This window comes from Dromiciops gliroides, chromosome 4, assembly GCF_019393635.1.
Source record: "Dromiciops gliroides isolate mDroGli1 chromosome 4, mDroGli1.pri, whole genome shotgun sequence".
NCBI classification, from domain to species: Eukaryota; Metazoa; Chordata; class Mammalia; order Microbiotheria; family Microbiotheriidae; genus Dromiciops; species Dromiciops gliroides.
Genome location: NC_057864.1, coordinates 233,558,579 through 233,566,799, shown reverse-complemented (window position 1 = coordinate 233,566,799; position 8,221 = coordinate 233,558,579). Strand labels below are relative to the sequence as shown.

Here is an 8,221-nt window from a genome sequence, read left to right as displayed (position 1 = left end):
CTACTATAAGATAATATTTTCTACTGCTTCGCTCTCCATATGCATTTCCAGAATTGGAACTTTGGAGACAGTCACTACATTTGCCTCACTCATCTGTGCCCACTTCATTCACACAGAATGTTCTAAGTGGAATAACTCTAAGTTTATTGATTTGCTGTTGATGCCTGGGCTTCACCCATTCCTGAGCTAAGCAGTAGATGCCTAAAGACCTGATTTTTAGTTTTGGCCCTGAGAATGATATAGTGATATTTCCTTTTTTTTTGGTGAGCCAATTGGGGTTAAGTGACTTGCCTAGGGTCACACAGCTAGTAAATGTTAAGTGTCTGAGGCTAGATTTGAACTCAGGTCCTCCTGACTCCAGGGCCAGTGCTCTATCCACTGCGCCACTCAGCTGCCCCTGATATGGTGATATTTCAAGTTGGCTTCAGTGTCCTCTTTTAAATAAAGGTGTTCAACTACATGACACTTCCCTCTAAAGTCATTCTTAGATATGCCCAATGCCATATCAATCCATGTCTGCTCCTGGACCAAAGATGCACTCTGGGCTTTGTGAACTACTCTACTCTTCATTGTTAAACCAAGAGCAAGTGAATAGATGTATGAGAAACAGGAAGGGACTTCCGTCCCCTACAAGAGAAGTAATTCAATCCCCGTGGGACTCAACTCCTAGACTTACTGTTTTTCTCCTGTGATTGGTTAGCAGCCCTTGTCCACCCCCACTCCTACCCTCTGTTGTACCTTCTCCTTCCTGCTCTTTGCCCAGGTGGTTTGGTCCCTTAAGGTAACTTCTGTTTACAGAGAGAGAACCTGTCTAAATTCAGTTCTGTTGCTATTGTCCCTTTCCAGGCTTCTGACCTTCTCCTGGCAGAATTGGGAAGGGGATAATCCTCGCCCTTTCCCTCTAAACAGACAGAGCATTGAGGGTAAGTGAGGGGAGGAGGAAGGGATTGAAGGATGGAGTGTTGTTTGGTGGGGAGCTTCCCTGGCACCTGCCCCCCCCCCCATCTCTCCTGCCTCGTTTTTTCTCATCCCCATTCCTGCAGAAAGGAGCTGGGTGTTTGGCTCCAGCAGTCCCTCTTCATCCACCCCATGTTCTCTAACCACAGGGTGTTCTCTCCATGGCATGACTGGAGGGAGGCAAGTCCTTAATACCTGGTCTTTAAGGAGGAGTGGGGGGGGGGGAGGGTGAGAGTTGGGGGGGGGGTCCTCATGATCTTTCTTATTCCTCCCCTGCTGTAGTTTTCTCATGTCCGCACTTCTACTCCAACAGGCAATGATGCCTCCCTCGATGGCCAGGCCTCCTGATGGGGGCTGGGGCTGGGTGGTGGCAGGGTCTGCATTTGTGGTGAATGGGCTCTCCTATGGGCTGCTCCGGTCTTTGGGCCTTGCCCTCCCTGTCTTCGCAGAATACTTTGACCGAAGCACCCAGGACACTGCGTGGGTCAGCGCCATAGCTCTGGCTGTCCAGCAGGCTGCCAGTGAGGAGGACCCTAAGTCAGCTGGGATAGGGAGGAGGGAAAGCAGACAATTTTAAGGCTTCAGTAAGGACCAAATTGTGGACCAGAAGATACAGCAGAGGGCACACATAGCTAAGAAGAGAGCTAATCCAGCTACCAGCCCAGAGCAGGCTTCTTAAATCTTTTCCACCTGCGACCCCTTTTTGCCCCAGAAATGTTTACGTGACCCTTGGTACACAGCTGTATAAAATAGGTATACAAAACCTTTTACTGTTACCAAATTTTTCATGACCCCCACATTCAGTTATTCTACCTAGAGGACAAAAGTGGGGGAAGCACAGAAGAAAGGTGGGTCCCATAGGGGATTTTGAGGGGGATGCATAGTTGTGTTAGGGGACCTTGAAAGGCAGAAACCCTGTAGAAGTCGGGCATCTTCGAACTTACTCCAATCCCCATCTCTTCCAGGCCCCGTGGGCAGTGCTCTGAGTACCCGTTGGGGGGCACGTCCTGTGGTGATGGTGGGAGGTATCATCACTTCCCTTGGCTTCATTCTCTCTGCCTTTGCCAGCAGCCTCCTGCACCTCTACCTCGGCCTTGGCCTCCTTGCTGGTGAGGTGGGAGAGGGAGGAAGTGGGGTCCTGTATTCCTTGAGAGAGTGGGACCTTGGGGGAGGGGCACATCAGGGCAGCATGCCTGGGTCCTTCAGAGACAGTAAGGGTTGGGTTATTGACTTCAGCTGTTCTCTCTTCTGTAGGATCTGGCTGGGCTCTGGTGTTTGCCCCAGCCCTGGGTACCCTCTCTCGATACTTCTCCAGGCGCAGGGTCCTGGCTGTGGGGCTAGCCCTGACTGGCAACGGGGTGGCCTCCTTGGTCCTGGCCCCAGTTCTGCAGCTCCTCCTTGATGCCTTTGGCTGGCGAGGTGCCCTACTTCTGCTCGGGGCCACCACCCTCCATCTCACCCCCTGTGGGGCCCTGCTCCGGCCTTTAGCTCTCTCTGGAGATCCTACTACACCACCTCATAGTCCCCTCACTGCTCTTGGTCTCAACCTGTTCACCCATCCTGCCTTTGCTGTGTTTGCATTGGGGACAACCCTTGTGGGGGCTGGTTACTTCATTCCCTATGTGCACCTTGCCCCCCATGCCTTGGACCTTGGTCTTGGAGGATATGGGGCAGCTCTGGTGGTTTCTGGGGCAGCGGTAGGCGATGCAGGGACTCGACTGGTCTCTGGGTGGCTGGCAGATCGTGGCTGGGTCCCTCTTCCACGGCTGCTGGCCACGACTGGGGCACTGACAGGTTTGGGACTGGTGGCAGTGGGGTTGGTGCAGGAACAAGAAGGGTGGGGGGCTCCCCTACTGGCAGCAGCAGGAGCCTACGGGATGAGTGCAGGTGCATTTGCTCCACTGGTGTTTGGTGTCCTGCCAGGTCTTGTAGGGCTTGGGGGAATCTTGCAGGCCACAGGGCTGGTGATGATGCTGATGAGCCTGGGGGGACTCCTGGGTCCACCACTTTCAGGTAAGGGAGCCAGACACACAGGATGATTCAGTCCCTTTTTCATCCTCTGAGTCTCTACCTTCCCTTGGAGAGAGAAGTTTTTAATTTCCCATGCCTCTTTTCTCCTGTTCCACAGGTTTTCTCCGGGATGTGACAGGTGACTTTAAAGCTTCCTTCCTTGTCTGTGGCTCCTTCATCCTTTCTGGAAGCTTCATATACCTGATGCTCCCTGGGGCCCTGCCTCCTTGCCACCCTGCTCTTCCTCCCCCAGCCCCTCCTCCTGAGCAGGGAGAACTCCTTCCTTCACCTCAAAGTGCCCTGGTCTCCCCAAGAGATCCTCATTCCATCCCAAACACTACTTGTTGACTCCTTTTTCTTTCCCCTTTCTCTCCAAATAAAATTACTGCCAACCCCCTTTTCATCCATGTTCAAACCCCTTAACCCAGAAAGTTGAGGAAATTATATGTGGGAGGGAGAAGAGGGATGGGAGACCCTATATTATTAGGATACTGGGAACTCCTAAATTGAGGGAGCCGAGTCTGGGGGACAAGGCAGGTCTCCTTTATTCTCCCCCTCCCTATTCTCTGTAGGAGGCTGGCCTCCTCTCCACTCCTACCTTGGGCAGTACCAAGGGATGGTACCTTGTTTTTGAGCAAGGAGAACAATCTGGATACATATGACTCCACCCTGATTTCTGAGCAGGACTTTAGACATCATGGTCTTTTCCCCTTGCTCTCTTCTCATCTTCAGCTTCTTTCCCCACTAGGACCCTATGACATTTTACCAATTTACCCTTTCTTTTGGTCTGGGGGACCTAGGGATCCTGTTGGCAGCCCTATTTTCCCTCTCAAGTTTTGATTCCCTCCTCAGAAAAAGAGGTGGACAATATTAAAAAGGACCTAGAGTACAGTCTGACCTGGCATGGTCCGGAACATCCCAGCCCTGGAGATAGGAGAAACAGGTATGTTAAGTACCCAGGCCCATGACCTCATCCATCTACCACCAGCAGGCCCCATCTCTCTCTCTTCCTGTCCTAAGTTAGAGACACACTCATCTTGATTTTCCTCATCCCTGAAGTGGGCTACTCAAAAAGGCCAAATGAAAAGCATCAGACAGGTCCTTGCCATGGGTCTTTGATCCATAGCTTGAGACTGGTAGTAGAGGCAAGGGGAAGAAAAACAGCAGAGGGCCTTGAACTCACGTGGTCTTTGGAGCCTTGGAGACAACGGCAGGGTAGAGGGGAAGGGAGGAATTACAACTGAGCAACCGAAGAGGGCCATATTGGGTAAGAGCTAACTGTCACTTGCTCCTAAGCAGGCACAGAGAGGCAGACAGAAATAGCCAAGGTTCTTTGAGAAGAGATGAAGGAGAGGAGTTGTTAGAACCTTATCTAAGTTAAGGATCTTGGGCCCCTGGGCTTTCTTCTTCATATTCAGCCATTTTGGGGGAGACTCTGGCTTCCAGTGACTTTGTCACAGAGTATTGTCCTCTAGCAGAAGGTAGGAAGGAGCAGCAGAAGAAACCAGGAAGGGTAAGGAGCACCATGCTCCCACTGAGGAGGAAGGCTCCAGCCACCACAAAGGAGACTGTGTAGCTGCCTGTCAAATCTCGGAGGTAGCCTAGGACAGAGGAGAGAGGGAACAGGTGAGTTAGAATCCATTCTGAACAACAGGTTCATTGGCAACATTCCAGCCACCACTTCTCAGGCTTCTCCGGGAGGTGATTTAAAACCCTGGGTGAGCATCATTGAAGCTATCCCCCTACCTCTGCGTGGGACCACCCAGAAGGAAAATCCTAGGATTACTCCTTATTCAGAACCCAAAGGGGGCTAGGAGTGAAGCAGGACTAAAGTAATTCCGCAGCCTCTCACCTTTCTTATCTATTAGTCAATTCTTCCTGTCCATAGTGCCCCCATTAACTATTAACAGGCTCCAGACTCTAGATGCACCTAAAAGCATCTAGCTTCTCTTCCAGTCCTGGGACTTTGATCAAATATAAAGTCAGAGCCCAGTAGGCCAAGAGCCAGAGAAGGAAAGAAGTTCAGGAGCATTTTGACCCCAGCAGCCTGGGTAATCCCTTCAAAAAGCACATGAACTAGAGCTCAAGGGTTATGCTCACACTACTCCACCACCCTTTTTCTTCACTAGTCTATACTCTTCCCAGAGATTCAGGTATTCCCCAACTTCTTCTTTCCTCATCATTACCACATACCACCCCCCCAGCCCTCTTACCTGACAATGGTGCCCCCAACAGTCCCCCAATGCTCTCTACCGATTGTAACAGCCCTAGGCCACTGTATATCCGTCCAACTCCAACAAGTTCAGGCAGGACTGAGAAAGCAACAGGAGTCAGGGCCCCTGCAGTGAAGCCATAAGCTATAGCCAGGACAATGAGGACAAAGAATTGATGTGCCATAGGGAGCAGGGCCAATGCCATCCCTGTCAGAAAAGACCATAGTGCCAACAGCCGGGCCACAGGCCCTGGGCTTATGTCCCCCAGCCACCCTGAGAATACACGCCCTATCAGGTCTGCCACAGCCACCAACGACAGGAGGAAGGCTGCAGGCAGTGGATCCCAACCCAAGTCCTGGGCATGTGCCACAAGGTGTACGTAGGGGATAAAGTAGCCAGCATTGATCAGGGTGAGGGCAGCAGTATAACGTAGAAAGGGGCCGTGGTGGAGTAGGGAGACCAACTGAGCCATTGGGCCTCCCACAGCAGGATCTTCTGACAGTCTGAGAGGTCGAAGGAGAGCCCCACAGGCCACAAGGTGTAGGGAGAGAGCAGCTACCAAGAGAAGGGCACCTCGCCATGCATAATAGGTGATAAGCCACTGGAAGAATGGGGCAAAGACAAAGGAAGAGAGGCCTATGCCAGTCAATGCTAATCCTGTCGCAAGTGACCGACGTTTGGAGAAGTATCTGGAGAGGCAGGCCAGGGTAGGGGTGAAGGTCAGGGCCCATCCTGAGCCTAACAGGAAGGAAAAAAAAAAGAAAGAGACAGACAGAGAGAGAGACAGAGAAGAGCTTATCAGATTTAGACATATATAGCCCTTTATGTTTGTTCCAGACTCTTGATCCCTGATTCTCCTACTCCCCTTAGGGGCTGAGGAGCCTTCCATTAGGTCCTGGCTCCCTCTTTAATTATCTCCTTAAAAGAGGGACAGAAGGGGAGAACATAGGATCCCAGAACCCAAAAGAAGACCCAGGCAATACTCCCATGCCCAGCTTCCCCAGCCCCTACCACACATACTCACCAGAGATCAGGCCGATGCTAAGATAGAGGTGTGTCAAGGAGGTCGCAAATGAGGCCAACATCATACCCAGAGCAGCCAAGATGCCCCCTGTCATCACCACAGGCCGAGGGCCGAACTGTGTACTCAGGGCACTGCCTACAGGGCCTGGAGATGTGGAGGGAGGGGAGCTGCAGGCAGGTTTTTCGGAGATGAGCTCGGGGTCTCAAACTCTCGCCCTGCCTCCCCTGGGAGAAGCAGGCAACCAGCCCCTTTCCCTCGGCATTGCCCCCTGGCTTCCGTACTCCCAAACTGCTGCACTGCGATCCCAATGGAGGTGATCCAAGAGACCCGCACCGCTGGTTCTTTGAACGCCGCTACAAACTCCAAGAAGAAGACGCCGAAAGATCGCAGCACCCCAAACACCAGCGCGGACTGGAAAAAAGCTGAAAGAACCACGACCCACCCCCAGCCCCCATCGGGGGCCTCGGTTCGGCTGGCCATCCCAAGTGCAACAAGGAGGTCTCGTGGAAGGTGGACGCACAGCTCCAAAGGCTTCGTGAGCCCTGGCTGATGCAAGCCCACACTTGGTTAACAGGCTGGGGAAGCAGGGACAGGAGTGAAGGGGAAAGGGGGAAAGGGAAGGCAGCTCCAACAATTCGTCCCCCACCCACCAAGAATGCGTTCTAGGTAGGTGCACGCCTGAGGCAGCGACCCTCCACTACGTACACTCGGCAACCCTCAACCCCCCCCCCTCCCCCACACACACACCCACCACCACCACCACAGAAGAGCGTGAAAGCTCTGGAGTTAGGCACGGAGCCAGGGCCATCCCACTGCTAGGGAGGGAAGCTGCTTCCGCGTACTTTAGCTGTCTGGTCCCTAGAGAGGGTGAGGCCTCGGGGCAAGGTACGCCTCTTCTCTTCTTCGGTAACACCTATAGCTTTCATCTACGCCAAGCAACGAGGGTCAGGTGATCTGTGGAAAGGGGCTGGGTCAGTAGGTTGAGAAGACCTGAGGAAATCCTAGCACTCCAAGGTACAATCTAAAAGCTAGCACCGTCCCGGGAAGATCACGGGACCAGTGCGTTCTTTGGTTAGATAGGAAGGTTCTTCATGTAACTGAAGGTAGCGGTGCCCTAGTACGACGTTCTGGTACATATTTAACAACCATCTCTGGAGTGGTGTTGGAAAGAAATGTAGACAGGACACTAGTTTAATCTGCATTATGAACATTTCCCCGTCACTTTCATAAATCTAGACAATAATAAAACACTAATCCAGGTCCTAATTTGTAATTGTTATGGGGAAAGCACGTGGGTCCTTAGGATTCCTCGGTAAAGAATTACACTCTCTGCACATCCTAGTTAGGAACAAAAGAACAGTTTTACTGGATACAAGAAAAACTGGCTGGGATGGAAAATTTAGAACTCTTTTCCTCCCCGACTAGACTGGGAAGCGCCCTCTTATAGGGCCAAGATGGTGTGACCACCCAAGTGAGGGTGAAATGTCCCATATTGGGTGGTGGGTTGGAAGCAGTCTGGTGGTGGATTGGGAGTAGTCTAGTGGTGGGCGGTTGCTCTGTCCCCTCCTAGTGCAGCCACGCCTAACAGGATTACTTTATGAGGGGGACTGGAATGAAGGGTGGTGGTCCTGGAGTTATCTCAGTCTAGATCGCCTGCTGCTTATCTCTCTAGGTGTGTCTGTCCTTTGGTTTGGTTTCAAGGAGAAGGTTCCTTCTCCAGGGAAAATTCCTCGGGTAATCAGGGCCCATAATATTCCCATAACATTAATGTCTGCAGATTTCCGGCGATGTAAATGCCGCAAATTGAAAATTTAACCATGGGAACTTATGATCTGTTAGGAACTGGCTCCAGCATCGTAAAATCAATACTCAATTGAATCTAAAAGACTTCAGATGCAACCGGGATGGTTGAGATTATGGATGATGAAAAACTTGGATAGGCATGTGTGAATTGATCAACTAAGGATAGATTTAGCAATACAATGATCCAAGACAATTCCAAAAGACTCATGATGGA

At 51.6% G+C, this 8,221-nt stretch overlaps 2 protein-coding genes across 3 annotated transcripts; one reads left to right on the top strand and one right to left on the bottom strand.

Moving 5' to 3' along the window:
- The first annotated feature begins 1,244 nt into the window (after positions 1 to 1,244).
- On the top strand, positions 1,245 to 3,315 carry SLC16A11 (solute carrier family 16 member 11). Its single transcript, XM_043963577.1, has 4 exons — positions 1,245 to 1,478; positions 1,923 to 2,066; positions 2,212 to 2,970; positions 3,086 to 3,315. Exons 1-4 carry the CDS (start codon positions 1,247 to 1,249, stop codon positions 3,313 to 3,315), a joined length of 1,365 nt encoding a protein of 454 aa, XP_043819512.1. The 5' UTR covers positions 1,245 to 1,246.
- A 124-nt stretch (positions 3,316 to 3,439) lies between these two features.
- Positions 3,440 to 7,079, bottom strand: SLC16A13 (solute carrier family 16 member 13). 2 transcript variants are annotated; one of them, XM_043963576.1, is made up of 4 exons: positions 6,959 to 7,079; positions 6,205 to 6,348; positions 5,181 to 5,918; positions 3,440 to 4,568 (listed from the first exon to the last, which is right to left on the bottom strand). In XM_043963576.1, exons 2-4 carry the CDS (start codon positions 6,296 to 6,298, stop codon positions 4,345 to 4,347), a joined length of 1,056 nt encoding a protein of 351 aa, XP_043819511.1. In that variant the 5' UTR covers positions 6,299 to 6,348; positions 6,959 to 7,079; the 3' UTR covers positions 3,440 to 4,344. The 2 variants fall into 2 exon arrangements, with proteins under 2 accessions (XP_043819511.1, XP_043819510.1); XM_043963575.1 differs by lacking the exon at positions 6,959 to 7,079 and adding an exon at positions 6,486 to 6,906.
- Between the last annotated feature and the right edge of the window lie 1,142 nt (positions 7,080 to 8,221).